The sequence below is a fragment of the Humulus lupulus genome, chromosome 5, assembly GCF_963169125.1.
Source record: "Humulus lupulus chromosome 5, drHumLupu1.1, whole genome shotgun sequence".
Taxonomy (NCBI): Eukaryota; Viridiplantae; Streptophyta; class Magnoliopsida; order Rosales; family Cannabaceae; genus Humulus; species Humulus lupulus.
This window is the reverse complement of record NC_084797.1, coordinates 29,856,495-29,877,514: the sequence shown is the minus strand read 5'-3', so window position 1 is coordinate 29,877,514 and position 21,020 is coordinate 29,856,495. Positions and strand designations below refer to the sequence as shown.

Here is a 21,020-nt window from a genome sequence, read left to right as displayed (position 1 = left end):
ATAATATAACTCGCATAATCATGCATATAATCATTTAATTTCATAATAAATCTATTATGGCCCTTCTGGCCCCCTAATCTAGGTTCTAGGCCACATTAGGGAATTTGGGTCATTTCAGTTAAATTGTGTATAAAAGTGTTATTAATTTTTTCTTAATTACAATTTAATTACATTTTTGTATAATTTTTTTTAACTTTTTAGTTAATATTTATACTTATAAGAAATGAAGATTAACAATGAAATTTTTTAAAGAAACATCTAACAAAATACAATAAAACGTTATTAAAAACTTAAAATCAAACTTATAACATTAGAAACTTAAACATACATTAAAAGTTAAAATCAAACACACCAAACATAAAATCGAATGCAATAACATAAATTTTAAATAAGTGAGATAAACTAAGACAATAATTTAATAATTTGGAAAATTATTTCCAGTTCCGCCGAGATAATCATAATATTGACTATAATCTGGTGGGACCTTTTCAGAGCTCTTTCTCCTTAATATGAAGATGCTCGATATTGAGATCCCTGATATGGAGATCCTTCTCCTTGTTCACACCCATAGGTCTTTCAGTTGAATTAGTAGTGACTTCCTCATCATTCATATTAAGATCAAATGAACTCGTATCAGTGGATGTCGATGTTGATGACTAGAAATTATGAGAAGATGATTTGGACGAAGTAAAATTACGACCTTCTTGTTGCAATCTAGTTGGTGCATTGGTATTGTCATTTGTAAATTTCTCAATATCTTTAAGGATGGCCCACACATGATCAAATTTAAAGCCTCAGTTGGATATTGGATCTTGGGCTAACAACATCTTTGATTGATTTAATTGTTAAAATATAAATAAGAGAATGATGTCAATAAAATTTGAAAACAAGTTAGTAACAATAAGTAAACTATAATAATATACACTAACAATATCTTCCTTTGAAATACCACTTGGGTTTTTGTTTTCAATTTGGTTAATGCGTCCCATTAATTTCACAATTTCAAAAAGAATGGTGACATTTGACTTTGCAAAGATCTCCTCGGTCGAGGTTATATTGAAGACTTGTGTTACTCTGATTCAACTCTTTCCCAAAAAAACAAAAAATTCTGATTGATTTCTTCCTATGATTGGATCTTGAGAAATGTCAATATAGATATGACACAAACAAGTGCATATCTTCCTCAAGTGAGTATGAAGCAGTGTGAATTGAAGACATTTGGGGAGAAAACATAGTTGTTTCAAAAATATATTGAAGAGGTGTGATTAACTTGAATTAGTAGTATGCAATTATATATTGATGTAAAAGCAACATAAGATCAGATTTCTTATCTTCAGATTTTGAAAAAGTAAAGATAAAATCTGATTTGACAACACAATGCAACGTTTGAGATCGTGGTCAAATTAATCTAGCGGCATAGATTAATTTATCAGATTTCTTATCTTCAGAATTTGAAAAAGTAAAGATAAGATATGATTTGACAACACAATGCAACGGTAGAGATCGTGCTCAAATTAATCCAGCGACATAGATTAATTTCTTAGATTTCTTATCTTCAGAATTTGAAAAAAGTTAGATAAGATAAGGATATTTACACTATAAGACATGGATATCATACATGAATGTCAGGTAGACCAAAATATATATACAGTTTAACTTTGATAAAAGATGAATTCTTATCGTGGTAGTTCATCTTATTTGTCATCGTCTTCTTCATCAGATGATGTCTATTATAATGATATAGAAATGCAAGTGGTAGGTCAAATTACCGCTAACAACAATTTTTGCTTTGATCCACACCAAAACAACCAAGGCTCGCGTCGAGGCTCAATTCTTGGTCATATAGTTATCAACTGTTACTGGGAAAATGCTGATCGTACCCTATTCAACGACCATTTTGTAGAGAATCCTCAGTTTAATGAGTCGATGTTTTGCCGAAGATTTTGAATGGGTCGTGCTTTATTCCTTCTTATTTTTTATGCTATACAAGGCCATGACAATTACTTCATCCAACGAATGGATGGATTCGATAAACTTGGGCTATCAGGTTTGCAAAAAGTAATAGTTGTATTTCGAATGTTGGCATATGGTGTACCGGAAGATGTTACCGATGAATACATCAAAATAGGCGAATCTACTGCTTTAGAAAGTTTGAAGTGATTTTGTTGTGCTGTTGTCGAGGTATTTGGAGCCCGCTATCTCTGATCACCTAACGCTGGTGATGTTGCAAGACTACTCCACATTAGTGAATGTCAATGTTTTCCAGTAATGTTGGGTAGTTTAGATTGTATGCATTGGAAATGGAAAAATTTCCCAACGGCTTGGGGAGGACAATATGTCGGTCGTAGTGGATCCTAACTATTATTCTTGAAGTTGTAGCTGACTATGATCTTTGGATATGGAATGCATATTTTGGTCTACTGGGATCTAATAATGATATTAATATGCTGGAGTCATCCATCTTTTTGCTAATCTTTCTGAAGGTAAAGATCCACCCGCTAATTATGTGATTAAAGGAAAAGAGTATAATATGGGTTATGTTGACGGTGAAAACTCGTCAACGATGTTAGGTTGGAAAACTCAAAGGTAAATATGGAGATAAATAGATATGAACTTAGAATAGATTTAAGGAAAAATAAATACAGATCAACAATGGTGTCAATATTCGTATATTGCTTAATAGCCTGAGTATACAATGAATTTTCCAACCCCCTTGTTGGAGGGGTGAAGATCTATTTATATTGGGGCTCTAATGGCTCCTGATACATCGTGGTCCCAGGGGACAAGATTGTACATAGGTACATTGTCAGGGTTGTAGCACAGGTCATAGTGGAGCAGAAGGTGGTGGTGTCGGCCTGGTACATAGTCAGAGGTATACAGGTAGTGCCTCCAATCTTTGTACAAATTCGTACCACCACTACTTGTACGATACAGATGTCAGGGTCACGCCTCTGTCCTCCTCATGGTCGTACATCCTGCACCCATATACGTACAGGTACCTTGTACCTGATGGATATTCTAACATCTCCAATACATGTATTTGCTCAAAGTTATTCCATATTCTACTAAGTGTAGGAAAAAGCTTGTGAGTTAACATGAATGATATACTCAGTTCTCTACATCACTATTGGCTTGACACCAAATAATTTTTGGGTCTCTCTTATTGCTCATCGTACGCCTCTTCAAGAGGTCTTAGACTCCATACAGGTACGCAAGGCGCTGACATCATGACATGGAGGCACCTAGGCGAGACGAAGTGCTAGCGCGCGGCACGGGTACGCGACACCTCAGCACGGCTGGGCGATGTGTGGTGCGCCTCGCTGCGCGAGGCCCTTGGCGAAGGCTTGATCTAACCACGCACGAGCCCTTGCTCTGCGCGCGCGAGGCCCTTCCGAGGTGCGAGACACCTTTCTAGGCGTGAGGCCCATCCGAGGCGCGAGACACCCTGGTGGTCCGAGACCTTTAGCGCGAGGCAAGGTGGGGTTGCTTGGGGGCTGCAAGACGCATACTTGGGCGAGACAAAGTGTGCCTCGCTGCGCAAGACCCTTCTCGCGGCATGGACCCAGGTGCGCGAGGCTGTGATTCGCGAGACGGTGGTGGCGCGAGACACCTTGGCGAGGTCATGCCTCGCAAGACGCGCGCGGGCGAGGGGAGGTGTGCCTTGCAGAGCGAGGCGCTGGTGCACGGGACCATGGTGCGGCGTGCCTTGCTGCACGAGGCAAGGTCGCGAGACGCTGGTGCGGTCGAGGCATACGACTCAAGTGCCCACAACATCTCTCAGCGTCAAGGCAGGTAAAGCCTCACTATGCAAGGCTCCCTTTGCATGGATGTAGGCGTACGTCTCAGGTGCATTTGACAGCCCTTATGCATGTGCGTGCATCTCGACTCTTGAGCATATAAACCTTACGTAGGTACATCGGACCTCGCTATGCGAGGGCCTTGTGCACTCGTCCTCCTGCAACGCTTAGTTTGACCCTTTAGCTTAGTAAGGCCAAACTTCATGGCTCATAATGAGATGTTTCCCTTAGGACAACTTCCTGTATTCTCACGCGCCTAGCGCCGTCACACGAGAAGCCCAAAGGCCTGCACACGGGGATTGGGCCTCGCCATGCGAGGCCATTGGCCGAGGGAAATGTGCGCCTAGGGTTTTCATACTTTCACCGAGGGAAGCTTTAAGGGAAATTATTCCATATTCACAAGACCTATAGGTCCGAGCCCGATAGCATGAATACACGACCTTTAGCCATGTAGTCTAAGTAGGGATAATAGAATACGAATGTGATGTTAATGCATCAATTGAAGAGCGAGTCGAAGTGCCAAGTCTAGAAGTTGAGATGGTGGGCGATGATAATGCTTGGTTTCAAGAATTTCTTGCTAGACATAGAAAAATCAAATATAAGCAAGCTCACATTGAACTTCGAAATGCATTAATTGAACATTTGTGGGATGAATATACTAACTCGGAGAATTAGTATAATTTCATTCATCTTTTCAAGTGTGTGTGTTATGTTTTCGATTTAATTTACCATAATATTTTTTCTCTCTAGTAATGTAATATTTATTTTAACACATGTAATATGATATTTTAATTTATCGAGTTTTAATAATTTGTAGTATTATTGTCATGTAATTAATTAATAGTTTTATTTTTATTAAAATAATTAATTGTATATAATAATTGTGATGCTTTTAGTAAAATAATATAATAATAAAAAGAATATTATATATTATTAAAAAATATATAATAATAAAGAATATTTTTATTATATTTTTTTGATGTAATTTTTGGTGTTGCATTTGGAATGAAAAAAAAATATATATATATATATATATTTATATAAAAGCATATTTGGTGTTGGTTAACACCAAATTTTTGGTGATATGATTGGGAATGGTCTAACACCAAAATGATTGGGAAAAGAAGAAGCAGAAGTATAACCAACTAGTTTTTTTCTTTTTCAGAATAGAGATTTTAAACTCAAAAGTCAAAAAGTATTTATATCAAGAATAGTACATGGTCATATAAATCATTATCTCTCTAGGATGTAGCCACGTTTATGTGATGTGTAAAATATTAATTATCTAGTTACGTACTTACGTGGGTCTCTTCTTAACTGCATTTATGTGTTAGTCTCATCCATTAGAAATTATAACCAAAGGCCAAAAAGTTGGGACATTTCATGGTCCTTCTTGAAGTTATGAGCTGGCAAAAGAGGGTCCATGCAATGTAAGCTAGGCTAGCTTCAGTATCTTTCCAACTATTCAAAACAAACATTTTTATCATTGTTTGTCTGTACTAACTTTCATGCCTCTAATGGTATTAATTAAAGCATTATATTAGCGTCTTGTAAGCCATTTTGAAGAGTTGATTAAGAAAAAATGTGGCCTTTTAGCAGAAAAGGGCCATCTGGGTTTTCATCTTCCTCTACAGCAGAGGAGGTTACTCAAAGAATTGATGGAACTGGTCTGACTGCCATTATCACAGGTTATATATCTATGGATAGTATGTTTTAAAGTACTACATGGATTCTGGTGTTTTTGTGGGTAGAAAATAAAAGGGTTGTTTATATTTTGGTTATCTCAAGTATTCTATCAATCACTATTCACTACCCTTTATTAAACAGATCATATTTTACTTGAAGAGACATATGGAATTGTGGTTCCTTTATAGATGGTGGAATTTTTTTCAAGAGTAGTGTATATGACTGTGTGGAGTGGTTGCTTTACTTATATAGGAAAGTTCCAAACCACATGCCCGAATATTTGAGCTACCTACTTGGACATATATATGGGTATTTTTTACAAGTTCTCATGTGAATAGTGGAGATTTCATCTGTAGTTAAATTCTTCTTATAATTTTCAGCTTTTGTTCTGTTTTATAAAAATATGTATGACTTTTTCAAGGTTGAACATACGTTCCATAATCTATATTGTAGATTGAATCAATTGAAATGTAACATGTTCAATTGATTTGTTTCTGCTTAGTGTCATCTCCAAAAGTAGTTTCAGCTAGTTTCCCTCACTCTAATGTCAGTGCCTCTGGGGTTTACCAGTTAATAACTCCCTAATATTTTATGACCGAGCAAAAAAATAGATTACTAACAAGCACACACACAAAATTTATGGTAGTTCACCCTCAAAATTTATAGTTTAGTACATATTAGCTCCTCCAATCTAACAATTTTTGCCATATGCTTTCAAAGAGCCAAAATAACCTCCCTTCGTGCAAAATTTAGACATCAAAAGAAGAGATATCATTTAGCTACTTCTACAATTTATTCAGCTGAAATATGAATGAAATATCAAATTATGTCATTATCTCATATGCTCTTATATATATACTATGTTGTCTTGCTGACTGGCTTGCTCATACTGGTTTATGGCACTGTCATTTCAGGAGCATCTAGTGGTATTGGCACCGAAACTACGCGAGTTCTTGCATTGCGCGGCGTACATGTAATCATGGCAATCAGGAACATGGCTGCTGGAAAAGATATCAAAGAATCAATAGTAAAAGAAATCCCTACTGCTAAAGTTGATGCCATGGAATTGGATCTCAGCTCATTGTCATCCGTGAGAAAATTTGCATCAGATTTCAAATCATCAAATCGTCCTCTGAACATCTTAATGTAAGATATTAATACCTTTACACTTTGTGCAGCTGTGGAAATCTCCATTTTCAAGTTTGCCTTTTATGTTGGCTCAAGTATTATTAGCATGCTTAGTTTGAAGAGTGTAGTGTTGTTTTTGTATTGTCAAGTAACAATGCAGGAGTTATGGCAACACCATTCATGCTTTCAAAAGACAAAATTGAACTACAGTTTGCAACCAACCACTTAGGTACCTAAACTAAATTTGTATACTTAAGTGATCATGAGGCAATCGGCAACATTAGAGGTCACAAATTTTGTCTAATTTTTCAGGTCATTTTCTGTTGACAAATCTTTTGTTGGAGACTATGAAGAAAACAGCAAAGGAGAGTAAAAAAGAAGGAAGAATACTAAATGTTTCCTCAGTGGCTCACCGGTACCCATATTTTGAAGGAATTCGCTTCGATAAAATTAACGATAAACAAGGGTACATAACACTATCCTGTAATTACTTTTAACTTAGTTTTACATGTTTGTTTGATTAAGGAGAAGCATTTCTTATGTAAATATGTACTTTTGTACAGGTACAGTAGTATAGCTGCATATGGACAATCCAAGCTAGCTAATGTTTTGCACGCCAATGAGCTTGCAAGACGTTTAAAGGTACATGAAAATTTTCATAAGGAGACTGTAAATTACTATCATTTATTCAAAGTGTTTTAACATTTTCTCGTTTCATTTTCAGGAAGATAATGTGAATATAACTGCAAATTCACTTCACCCGGGTGTAATCGTTACCAATCTTTTCCGTTTTAATGGCATCGTCAACGGTGTTGTTTTACTTTCCAAGAATTATGAACTGTTTACTTTTTCATCTTTGATGCAAAATTATAGAATTTATAGCTAATATTGCCATTTCATCCAGGTCTTGTTAATATAGTGGGTAGACTTGTACTAAAAAATGTCCACCAGGTAAACTACATTTCAATGGAAAATTGTCTTTTTATAAAAAGTAATTTCTTCCTAATTTTTGTTATATTGTGCTATTACTTTAGGGGGCTGCAACAACGTGCTATGTGGCGTTGAACCCACAAGTGAAGGGAGTAAGCGGTGAATATTTCGAAGACAGTAATATTTCCAAGGCAAGCACCAAGGGCAGAGACCAGGACTTGGCAAAGAAACTCTGGGATTTCAGCCTCAATTTGACACGATGATCAATTATTTCTGTAAACAAAATAAACAAAAATTAAATGTTAAAGACCTATGTTACTAGTTGATTAACGCCTTGCCTTCTTTCTCATATACATGAAAGAAAACGTACTTAATTATCTTGTCCCTCGCTATCAATAATAAATAAGTTTAACACAGTAAACATTTGATTATATTGATGTTAGAATATTTTATATGGACTGGCATAATTACACATTGTTCAGGCAGTGTCGTGATTAACATGTAAGGATAACTATATAATCGGTATTGTATGCTATTACCATCGGGCCATATAATGGGATAGACATAACGTACTAACACACTCAGGGCCCATGGACACGCTCTCAATGTCTTTAGGCCAGCCCATTGGGCCAAGGCAACTAATCCTCACATTTGGTATCTAGGCCCAATAAGCCCATTATAGTTTATAAAAGGGGTTACACCCTTTTATAAAGGGTGTGTGGACAATGGGTATCTTAAGAGGAAAAATGAGAGAGTAGTGTTCATCTACACCCCAAGCACCCATTTGATTTTTGATGTGTAGGTGGGTGAAATGTGATAAGCATTATCATGGAGAATGATGGTTCATAGACTTGATCACAAATGTATGTAAAACTTCTTTTTCCTATTATGTTTGATGCCTTAAATAAGATGATTTCATTGTGCAATATTGAGCATGAACATGTTTGATCAATTCTTGATTATTGTTTGATGCTTATTTAATTTTCAACAATTGGTATCAGAGCTAGGTCATCTGATTTTAAGGCTTAAATCTATTTAATTTTTTTTTTTCTATTTTTCTCCAAATTTTTCCATACCCACAGTTTTGTGAGAGACCCATATGCAAAAAATTTAATTTTGAATTTTTTCGGACGTTTTTCGGGTCTATTATTCTTGGGTTATTGAAACAAATTGGGTAAAAGTATTTTGGTGTATCATTACAAGCAAGGATGAGAGAAATCTCGTTTTTTAAAGCATGAAAATGGCTTGCATATTTTGATCTGAGATGGAGTTCTCTCGGCATTTATTGGCTGTTTTGAGATTGGAAATGGGTCGGGGATGAAAAGCCCTTTAGTCACCAGCGAAATGGGTGATCGGAAAGCCCGAAAATAGCCAGACTAAAATCCAGGTCGAGAGGACCTGAATCGTGACCTGCGGGAACAAAACGAGTGAGAGAGACGAGTCCATACGACTTGTCGTTTGGTCTTTTCACCAGAAAATGACGCATCGTTTGGCTCAGGAAGTTTCGTCGTTTTTATTCAAAACGACACGTCGTTTCATTAAAACGACACGTCGTTTTCTGGCAAAAAAAAAATTTAAAAATATATATTTGGGGAGGTCTGATTTATGGCGCGTGCAGGGTTCCTTATGGACCAATTTTTCACCATTTTGACTATCTTTTATTTTTCCACTGAATTGCGTAATATATTTTGGGTTTGGTCAATTAAACAATTAATTAACACATAATCACACAATTAAATTAAATTAAAATTATTATCTCACAATTTATCTTATATCATTTATTAATTGTAAACATGATTATATTTATTTGAAATTTATGCCTTATGTTTTGTTATAAAATACTTGGCATTATGTGCAAATATGATTATGTTGTTGTGACGTTAAATGAGTGCTTATGTACTCACCTATCGTGAGATTAAGCATGTCAATTTGTCATTCATAATAATTGTGAGATTAATACAATTTGAATGTTTATGTGCTTGCCTATCGTGAGTCTAAACATGTCAAATTATGGAGTTTAAAATTATAATCTCACATAAGACCCAATAATCGTGCAATATGTTATTCCAAATTTTTGTACATATGCCTTATAATTTGTTTTTGAGGATTCATGATTATGAATGGATTATTATTGGCATATATTTGATTTATTTACAGAATTATTACCTATTTGATTTATGATATTGTTAATAGATTCTTTGACATTTATGGATGCGTAGTTGGGATTATTTGATGATTATGAGATTATAATCTATGATGAACATATAATTAAATGTTCTATGGATATTCATATGGTGATTGTGATTATCGCTGATTAAATTCACATTTTTCTAATCACAATTAATACTAAGATCCATACATGCAATTTGGTCATCTTGTCGATGATTTTATTGTTGGGTAGGATGCTTAGATGGTGAAGGAAACACATTGGATGTCATGAACCGCACAATCTTTTCTACCCTATCGGTAGTGGATTAATGAATTTGGTTGTGACATTTGAAGTGATTGTCCTTACCTACGAGTCATATGTTTTGTTAGAACGACTCCAGCATGACGTGATTGTTTCTGTTGATAGATCATTTGGAAAGCTGAGAAAACGAGCAGATAACGCGATCCTTGCTTTCACATGCATAGTGGCACTGCTCATTGATATTTTCTCTTAGCTTCAAGCAATCCTAAAATCTCTACCGTTTAGTTATCGGATGGTACAATAATATGCTTTGACATAACGATATCCCATTGTAAAGACGGACTAGGCCTAAAATTGATAAATCTTGAAGTCACATTGTTTAAATAGATGCCAAGTTGCTCCATGATCAGTGGGAGATTGAGAATATTGAGATGGGTGTCAGATGGTTGTAGGGAGTTATATATGTGTTAATCGACCCTTCTATGACAACTTTGTGAGGATGAGATCGCTTGGGAATCTCTTGAGGTATTGAAGTGAAACTCTTACGTTTTTCGATAATGATGAGTTCAGGAGACTATTGCATTGATTTTATGCCCTAAGATAGTTTCAGTGGAACTAGTGAATCATCTATTGTGGTTTTCTTATAATTAAGGCTCAAGATATGACATAGATCATAAGTGGACAATTTTGGAAGAATACTACAATGGATATGTATGTGACCATTATCTATTTCGAAGTGATAATCGTATTACTTGGAGACATTCATAAACACGATGAATCCAAATTAAATGGAATAATGCATGTGTACTCAATATCATATCGTTGTTGCAACTAAATTTGAGGATAGCTAAGTTATATTTAGGCAACAATTTTGATTTGATTGAAGTCAATGAAACAAAGCTTGCCATATAGTGATATTGATGACTTAGTATTCTTTTTGGATAACTAATGGAAAGAATAAGGGGAAGTTAGGCTTTAACTTATTTAAGCATAGTACACATGCTGATCATATTGATTCTTTTGTCCATAAAGTTTTTATGATCTATAATATCATGTATAAGAGTTGAGAGATATCGAGTATTTATTACTCTTTTGTTAAAATCTCTCTCACATGATCATTATCTTGAGCACAGTCTTCTCAAGCTTTGACTCATCAAAGTTTCAAACGTTTTTTTTTTTTTTTTTGTGTTTTAGAAAGCTTCAAAGTGGAAAATACCTAAATGATTAATCCAAACATGCATAGTATTGTGCAATCACTTCCTATATGCATTGTTTGACGAAGTGACAAGTACAAAACATGACGTATATATATAGTCTCAATGGTTGTACTGCATGCATGTTGTTTTAATGGTTGTTAGTATATTTGAACATCTTCCGGGACAAATCATGTTTAATATATGTATCCTATCGGTATGATATTATACATGATTTATTTGACTGCCTATTAGATAATGAAGTTTAATATGGTGTTTGTTTATTATATTTGTCCAAGTGGGAGAGATATTTGAATTTTTGTATGGACTAATATAATCACAAACATAATTCCATATTCACAACCATGTTAGGTGTTTAAAGAGACAATATGAGTTAAGTATTTTTCTATGACTCTCAAAAGAATTTAGATTTGATGATTTGTATCGTTTCATTCCAAATAGCCTTATACAGGTTGAGACTGAATAAGGATTTAATTTGCAGACCATGTTTTTGGGCAATCGCAATCTCAAAGTTTAATTGTGAAAGAGAAGATGATTATCTCAATGGTTATTTTTCGAGAGTGCTAAGGTTCATATAATTTCCTCTTCTATCCACTATTGATGATAAGTAAATAAAGTTTTCCATGGTGGAGTTTCAAGTTGGGATTAGTCAAGGGTCAAAAGATTATTTAGGGAATAACTGGACTTATCTCTTGTTTTGCTTCCGCTGTTATTATTGTCGACCCTACAGTCAGCCAGAATATGATAAGAAACTCCATTTGTGAACAAGCAAAGATATAGAATCGAAATAGTTTTACAAAACCTACAATTTCAAGTAGGAAATAAGGTTGACGACATATTCCTCAAAATTGTTAATCGAGAGCCATTAGTAGTTCTTAATCCTTATTTGGAGAGCTGATATGTTAATATCACGATTTCCAAGATATGATCAAACATGGAAGTTTAGGCTTAATCGCATGATAACTGGGAGATTTTTCTTGATGACGGTTCTTGTTGAGAACAGATTATTTGAGGAATAAATTAAGATTGATTAAAGCCTATAGCTAGTTACCATTATAATAGAATGAACTATTCAAAATGCATTATTATTGGATGGTAAAGTGGTGACTATTTGGAAATCAATATATAAGGACGTGAGAACTAAATTCTTATTTTTTTTAGAATTTCCTTTGGCTCATTTAAGCCTTGAGAAGGCAACAACTAACAAGGACACCGGAATTCAATGGATTAAATTCATTTTGGAAAGGCATCAAGACAATGACTATTGTTATTCTCATAATGCACAATTTGAAACATTATCGTTAGTCAATATTATGTGAGAGATCAGTGGGAACAATGACATATTACATGATATAGTACATTGCTCATATTTTATGATACTGATCTAATATGGAGACAAGTAAAACTGTTATTTGATAGTCTCTGTCGGATGAAGAATTTTATAGAAGCCTTACATGGTCTAAGTATTTAGATTCGTCATGATGAGATCAACAGAAAGTTGAATTGTCTCATAGTTTATGTTGACTAACTTTTGATGTGAGTAATGTGCCATTGAGAACTTTGGAATAGTCTAAAGTGTGATGTATTGTGAAAGGCCTAAAGTCCACGTGTATTAATAATGATGAGAGATCAATTTTGAGATTGTTCCATACATGCTTGTTGAAGGCAGCCTCGAGTTTTCTCATGTATACGCATTCCCTATTGTGATATTTGTCATGGGCATGCTGGATTGGTACTTGAGTAGTCATCCTTATGGTATCAAGGATGTCTTTGCAATCGAAAAATCAACATTATGACGCTCAATAGTTGGTTTTAGTGATATCGATTGAACAGGCTGCATGGATGTCAAAATCCTTTATAATGGTAGGAGGAGCTATTTTGTGATTAAGTGTCTAATCAAATAAACACCTACAATTTCCTCTCGCATACATGCATGTATAATGGTAAGAGGAGTTATTTTGTAATTAGGTGTTAGGTGGACACTTACAGCATCCTCATTCATAGATGTAGAGTGAGTGACGTGTTATGAGGACATGGTTTATACAATACAACTGTGATATTTCGTTTCAGTGTCAAGAGTAGTTTACTCTATTGTGAATTTACTGAACTTATGTGATAAATGTCGCAGTCATATCTTTCTCTCGGAACATGCAGAGTCTTGTTACTCCATTAATGATGATAACGTTCCATTTGTAGTGAGAAAGTTGTGGAGTCCTTTATTTGCATCATGACACGCACTTATAAATAACATGTCAATAACTACACTGACAAGGCTTACCTAACAGTGTGTACCGAGAACATACTTCTTATGTGGATTTTTAGGTGCCAGAGATGTATTTAATCAGTGGGAGTTACCGTTTTCATATATGATAGACATGTTAAGGATTGCTAATTATTTTTGAATGCATGCATATTGTGGATAACTATTTGGCATTATGAGTGCACACTCTGTAACGACCCAAACTCACTAATAAGGCTTAAGGGCCTTGATTAGTGTGCCTGGAGGGCATATTGGGAATTATGTGTGGTTTTAATGATTAAGATGCATGATTATGATTTAAATCATGTTATATGACTATTTGAATATTTGAGATGCATGACTATTTGTATTAGTATGCATGTAGGCCCTGAATAGGTTAGAAGGGCATAATCGTAATTTTGGCCATTGTGGGCATAATTGTATTGATATATGTGATAATTGTCGAGACCACATTATTATGTGGATATATCTGTGATCTGTGACTCGAGACGGTCCTAGTGAGCAAAGTAGCGGAAAAGTCATGGCCGGGATTTGTACCCGGCTTGGGGTGAGCTTAGGGGTATAAATGGGAATTTATAGAATATACTGGAGTTTATTTGGACATTGAGGAATATTATTGGTGGTTAATTAGGTGTCGGGAATTAAGCGGGAAATATTAGAGACACTCGAGGAGTTAGCGGGAATTGGGTAAAATGACTAAAATGCCCCTAGGTGGATTAAAGGGTTTAGAATTAATAGGGAGGGCATTAAGGTCATTTGGATTTTAAAGATGGTTATTACTGAGGCTTTATGTTAGTGGGATTTGTAGAATATTACAGAAGTCTAAAAAGAAAGAAAAAGAAAAGGAAAAGAAAGGAAGGAAAACAGAGTGGTTCTCCTTGAGTCGGTTTGTGGTTCTCTTACCACTTTTCTCCATTCTTCTTGAAGCAAAGTTCAGAGGAGAGCTAGTTCAATTAAGCCACAAGATTACTGAGCTAAGATTGAGGATTTGACAAGGGTTTAGCAAGGTTAGGCCATCACTTTAGGTAAGGTTCTGTAATTTCTTCAGTTGCTGGTTTGGTTTCTAAACTATGGTGTATAAGTTGAGTTTGATGGGGAACTTTGGGGAAATTCAGGGCAAAGGTTAAGGAGAAGCAAGCCAAGGAGGTCTAGAGACAGTTTGTGGATGAAATCCTATCAAAGGTATAAAGTCTAAACTCTAACTTTGCTGTTCAATTGGTTTCTGCTGAGTTTTAGTGTTTAGGAATGGCTATGGTGAATTCTGAGTTTGTGGATGCATGTGCTTGAGTTCTAGATATTTAGGGTGCTTGGGATGAGTGGAGTATGGTTATAAGGTTGCTTTTGAGGTTGGGGAAGATTTGGAAGAGTTTTGGTTGAGGTTGGTTTGAGAAAATCGCAAGAAGAGAAAACTGAAGCTGGTCTATCTGTGACTAGCGCTACAGCACTAGCCTTTGGGCGCTGTAGCGCTAGGCCAACATGCTGAGGGGTTTCTGGCTTCTGTTTGTAGTGTTGTAGCGCCCTCCCATGAGCGCTGTAGCGCTACCCTATCTTCTGAAGGGAATTTTAGGGTTGTTTGCAAGGGCTTTTGACCTAGGGTTTGGGGTTTGATTCCACCACCTTGTTTGGTGGAACTAGGACTTCCCGGGGGCTCGGGACTAGCCCCGAGGCTAGGTTTTGAACTTGAGGATTGATAATGACTTTGGCCCATGATTTTGTTTAGGTGAGCGCTAGGGATCGTGCTCAATGAGTCAAGGGATCAAAGTTAGTGAACTGAAAGGTAAGAGAACTGCACCTGATTATATGTTTGTGATGGGACTAAGTGCTCCCGAGAATCGTATCGTGTCAATGATGGTATTACGCCATGGGACATGTAAAAGCGGCCTAAGAGTGTCGTACATAGTATTTGCGCACAGGGCGCGGCTCGGCCACTGGTAGCCGAGAATATTCACTGAGATCGGCTTAAGCGGGCCGGAGTCAGTGGGATAACGGAGGGAGCAGCCTGAGAGCGCTAGCCCTAGTTATCATTTGTGCAGTGATATATGATATGAATTGATATGCTTAACATGTTGGATACTTGATTATACTAAATGATTATAGGTTTGAGAACTTGTGATGCATTGTGAGATATGGGTTTGTCTGTTGATTGCTTGTGCTCTATTGTTATGTTTTCTTGCTGGGCCTTGGCTCACGGGTGCTACGTGGTGCAGGTAAAGGCAAAGGCAGATTGGACCAAGCCTGAGATGGAGAGCTCTGAGGTGGAATGTACATAGCCAGCTGTTCGATCACCATGGTCGAGGAGTGGGTCAGGACAGGGATTACCTAACTGTTTGTTTTGCCTTAGTAAGGCTGGTTATTGTAATTGAACCTTGTAACTTTTGTAAACGATCTTTAAACTTGTATTTTTGGGATCCCGTGTAAACATATAACGTTTCTTAATGTAAAAGTGGCTTTTGAGACCAAACCATTTTAAACCCTAGTTCTTTTATAGTTCCAGTATCACGATTTTAACTAAATGACTTGATTAGCAAGTCTGGCACTTTATAAACACACAGTGTAACGGTCTTGGCTATCCAGGGCGTTACACACTCGTTTGGTAATGATATAATGATGCGAGCCAATGGCTTATCTAGATATCATGTTTGAGTGGATCCATATTGGGAGTTATCGCCATGCTTTGTGAATCTCCAATGTCTCGTTATGTATCATATTTGTATCCTATCGATACAATATGATGCATAATTGGTTTTATAGACATTTGCGTTTCTTGAGATTCTTGTGTATAGACACTATTGTTCAATGAGTACTTGTTGGTGTAATTATGTAGTCCAAGTGGGAGAATGTTAGAATATTTTATATGGACTGGCATAACTACACATTGTCGTGATTAACATGTAAGGATAACTATATAATCGGTATTGCATGCTATTACCATCGGGCCATAATGGGATGGAAATAACGTACTAACACGCTCGGGGCCCATGGACACGCTCTCAATGTCTTTAGGCCAGCCCATTGGGCCAAGGCAACTAATCCTCTCATTGGGTATCTAGGCCCAATAAGCCCATTATAGTTTATAAAAGGGGTTACACCCTTTTATAAAGGGTGTGTGGACAATGGGTATCTTAAGAGGAAAAATGAGAGAGTAGTGTTCATCTACACCCCAAGCACCCATTTGATTTTTGATGTGTAGGTGGGTGAAATGTGATGAGCATAATCATGGAGAATGATGGTTCATAGACTTGATCACAAAGGTATGTAAAACTTCTTTTTCCTATTATGTTTGATGCCTTAAATAAGATGATTTCGTTGTGCAATATTGAGCATGAACATGTTTGATCAATTCTTGATTATTGTTTGATGCTCATTTAATTTTCAACAATTGAGACACATATTTATACTAAATTCTGTTAATAAGATGAATTTATCAATACTGTAATCAGCAATACAACCATAAAATCATTTAAAAATCTTCAACTTAGCTAACATCACAAAACAACAAAATCTATGTAGTTCAGAAAATAGGGTCCAACCCAAAATTCAAAATTCTTCGGAATGAATCCTAAACTCTTTATTTCTTCTCTTCCTTATCATCCTCTACTGCCCTCTTCAACCTAGCACCAAGGTGGCGTTCATTTGTACGCTCTAGCCTGAGCTTGTTATAGGCCTTGAATGACTTCATGTCATCTGTAATCTTAACGAACTCAAATGTTGGCTTCTCACGAGCAATAGGCAAGTACTTGCCTTGGACCTGGGTAGCATTGGCCAAATCCTCTTGGGCCAAGTTTCCAACCTAAAAGCAAATGAGAAAAGATGAGACAACACAATCGTAAACAGTAATTAGTCCTACACCAAATGAATACAAAAGACTATTTAACTTTACCTTGAACTTGCGAGCACGTCTTGGGAAGACAACAAGTTTGGCCTTGTAAGTTTTGAGCCTCTGAACATGGTGATCAACGATCGGCTCCTACGGCGGTGATTAACAGATATTTCAATGGTAGGTGCGAGCTTCTTTGGAATTCTAGTAGCTTGGAAGGCAAAACACAAAAGGTACCAAACCAACATACATCAGGATGTTATGATCATAGTATTAGGATTAATGCTCTAATGATGTTTAAATAAAATTATAATTTTATTATATTTGAATGTTATAATTAATATTTGAATTAATTATATAATAATATCAAGAAAAAAATTTATTCATTCATGAGAACATGATATTGTATTAGTACGAGATAATTAAGATTATATATAATGAATAAAATAGTCAGTAACATAAGAAATCTTTAATAAATGGTTACTAGAGGACGTGAGTGATCTAGATTCGGATTACTGATGTGGATAGACATCTTAGTAAATGTGTTGCATATAATAGAGATTATATATGACAGGACCGATGAGAATTAATTATCTTTATAAACTTGTTGTTTGACATACAGATTTAATTCTTATCATAATAAATGATCATTTGTAAATCAGTCTTGTTGTCCGTGTTACCAAGGGACACGTGGCAATCAGAAACCTGTGTGGGCAGGACACATGGCAGAGGTGTGTGTCTCTTCAAGTGAGGTCACACCCCGAGGTCAGTCCTCGGAGGGTGGATATCTCGAGAGAAGGCCACAGCCTTCGGGTAAAGACAGGGGATGGGCGTCCCTGTTTGGGGCTGTGCCCCGAGGACTAATTAGTAGTCCTCAAGCTCTTTGCAAGTAGTTGTCCTCCATGTCAAGGACCTTGTCCTCGGAACCTAGATGAATAGCCAGGTGTCAACCAGTGCGTGTTTAAAGCATCAGAGGATCGTCTTACAACCTTTTTTAGGATCCATCTACAGTGTTGTTAAATGTACGACTCGACAGTTCGCACTCCCACTATGCCGCCTGACAAGGAAATACGTGTGCCATGCCCTGACAGTGCCAGGGGCATGTTTCCCATAAAATAGGTAACTTTCTGCAGTGGGCCCCGCATATATCGCATGGGTCGTGGTCTCTAGTTAATGCAACCCAATGCATTAACTTGTATTAATAACCCAATAATGGGGAGAATATGTATGAATGACAGATAATAAGCGTTAATGATCCCAGCCTCTATAAATAGGGCTGAGAGTCTCATTGTAAAGGGTTTGGAATTTTAGAGAAAGATAACCTTGTACTCAGAGCAATATAAATGATGCATGAGAAAACTCCATTGGACCTTGCCCTAACAAGCTTTTAGTCTCCTTAATGCTGGAGACTCGTGGACTAGGGCTCTTTTATAGCCTGAACCACATAAAAACTATTGTGTTCTTGTTGTTTATTTCTTTAATCTCTCATCTTTAGGTTGATAGCGAAAAACGCAATCAACATTTTGGTGCTTTCATTGAGAGCTTGAAGAAAACATTCAAAACATTTACAGCCATGGTAACCACTCGAAGAAATGTCACAGATGACGTAGTCCTCCTACCGGAGTTGAAGGAGTGGAAACCAGATGACAGCCACCTCAGGACATGTCTGAGATGGTGGAGGATTATGACGAAGACGCCGAGTATGACGGCGAAGACGACGATGGCAACCAGGAGTATTATGAGGAAGAGTACCATCAGCCCATGGACGCAGAGGAGACACTAGAAGTGGTGGTGCTCCGTGAACAGGTGGCCACCCAGCAGCAAAAGATGCCCAAGAGGGTAACATCGCCGCCCTACAGGAGATGGTACTTGCCATGAAGGCCACTCTTGTCGCCCAAGGACTACAAGTGGATCCCAATGGTAATGTACCAGTTGGGCAGCCAACGGGCGTGACACATGCGCTCCCTGTTGGAGTGCCACCTGTCAATACAGCTGGAGTGCCCCCCGAGCACCCGACTAAAGAGGCACGAGATCCGTTAGTAGTAGTGCCCACCAAGCATCCAGCTGGAGTTGGAACCACAGTGACACCACAGGATCGTCGCAAAGGAAAAGCTGACGATAATCCTGCTTCAAAGCAGAAAAAGGCTTGTCGAGAACCCGAGGACAACCATATTCCCAAGCAACCTGGAAAAGGTAATGGCCTAGGAGCCTAAGGACACCGTCAAACTGTCAGCGCCTGTGGAGCTCGGGGTGTTCCACCCCGATGCACCAATACAGATTGCGCAAGGCTTGTAGGTGGTGTCTGTAACGCCCTGGTTACCCTAGAACAATTACGGTGAACCGGAAATTTAACTCGCTACCCGAGTTTTTTGGTTAAAAACGTGCTTCTAGTGTTATTAACAGGCTAAGGTGGAAAACCAATCAAAAGGAAAGAATATATTTTATTTAAAACATAAAATTGTTCATGGGCCCATAAAAACATTAACAAGTTATTTACAACTCAAAATGGTCATTACTGTTTCAAACTTACAACCCGCCAACCTAAGCATCGAAAATAGGGTAAACCCCCTAGTTCCTCTGAAAAGTCCTTGGTCGTGGTGGTCAAGCGGTCGCATATGTACACAGCACCACCTAAGCTCTCCACTCAAGGCTGGGTGAGCTTTTCTTTCCCTTTACCTGCACCACATAGCACCCATGAGCCAAAGCCCAGCAAGAAAAACACAATATCGCATGAATATAATATTAACAATTATCATAATAATCATTCAGGACTTTCAGTCCAAAACAAATGAGTGACAATTGGAAAAGTCACTAAAGTGGGTTCCGTTACCATCAGCCATGTGACGATAAGGTCACCGGGGCTTTACAAATAAGTGATCCTTTCACTAGCTTATCAAGATAGGTGCTCGATGAGCTGGTTACCAATATAACCTATCGCATGACCATAGAGTCATAACCGTGGGATTCCACTCCCTAGCCATGTGACAAGCAGTCACCTAGGCTTTAGGCCCTGGCTCTGATTAACTAGTCCTAGACTAGTCAAGCGCTTATAATTTTCATCGACCTTAGGGTAGGTCCAACATTAATGCTCCTAGAGTAATTCAACGCTGATATCGATTAGATCCAATCTTTTATCGGCCTTGCGTTCACAATGCTTATGTCGTTTCTGACTCTCAAGTCAGTAATACACGACCAATGTCGATTCTGACTAATCAATGCCATACACAAGTAAACAAACTCTGATAGCATTTAATATGCAATCAATGTCCACATTTATCAACCAACATGCCTCAACAATAATCACGCATGTTATATACACAGGGTGCAGTTTTCTTACCTCTGGTTCGAGTGAGAAATAAAACAAGAACGACTCCTGAGAACGATCGACCTTTTGATTCCTTAGCGATTACCTAATCATAACCAATTATAACCTCCATTAATTAAAATCAACAATGAAAGGGTCTTGACCTAACCCCACTCTCGAGACCTCGAAACGTACCTACACAGTGAGTAGATTCGATCCCGGGCTTTAAGGATTGAAACCCCGAGCCAAAAACCCTTAAAAACACTCAAAACGGGATTCTAAAGGAACAGAGTAGCGCTACAATGCTGCTCACTAGCGCCCCAAAGCTATTCTCAGAACCCCAAACCGCCCAACAGAGCATTGGGTAGCGCTATAGCTCCCCCTGGTGGGCGCTGTAGTGCTACACCCAGCCAGATCCTCCCTTGAAACCTCTTCCTTCGACTCCTTCAATTCCAACTCAATTCCAATGCTTCC

General features: G+C 37.3%; 1 protein-coding gene and 1 pseudogene across 2 annotated transcripts; one reads left to right on the top strand and one right to left on the bottom strand.

The window, feature by feature from the left end:
* The first annotated feature begins 5,259 nt into the window (after window positions 1-5,259).
* On the top strand, window positions 5,260-7,962 carry LOC133834701 (short-chain dehydrogenase TIC 32, chloroplastic-like). Of its 2 annotated transcripts, none has more exons than XM_062264384.1 (8): window positions 5,260-5,485; window positions 6,398-6,629; window positions 6,761-6,840; window positions 6,924-7,077; window positions 7,175-7,253; window positions 7,336-7,420; window positions 7,516-7,562; window positions 7,646-7,962. In XM_062264384.1, exons 1-8 carry the CDS (start codon window positions 5,380-5,382, stop codon window positions 7,802-7,804), a joined length of 942 nt encoding a protein of 313 aa, XP_062120368.1. In that variant the 5' UTR covers window positions 5,260-5,379; the 3' UTR covers window positions 7,805-7,962. The 2 variants fall into 2 exon arrangements, with proteins under 2 accessions (XP_062120368.1, XP_062120367.1); XM_062264383.1 differs by having other exon boundaries at window positions 6,740-6,840.
* A 9,031-nt stretch (window positions 7,963-16,993) lies between these two features.
* LOC133779001 (large ribosomal subunit protein eL13z-like) lies at window positions 16,994-17,490 on the bottom strand (annotated as a pseudogene).
* Window positions 17,491-21,020: the final 3,530 nt, after the last annotated feature.

What these genes read in the sequence shown, in the direction of transcription:
- LOC133834701 (XM_062264383.1), top strand. Translation starts at nt 5,380, where the DNA reads ATGTGGCCTTTTAGCAGAAAAGGGCCATCTGGGTTTTCATCTTCCTCT. An exon ending in CGTCCTCTGAACATCTTAAT is followed by an intron (nt 6,630 to 6,739) that starts GTAAGATATTAA and finishes TGAAGAGTGTAG; the next exon opens with TGTTGTTTTTGTATTGTCAA. An exon ending in TTTTAATGGCATCGTCAACG is followed by an intron (nt 7,421 to 7,515) that starts GTGTTGTTTTAC and finishes CATTTCATCCAG; the next exon opens with GTCTTGTTAATATAGTGGGT.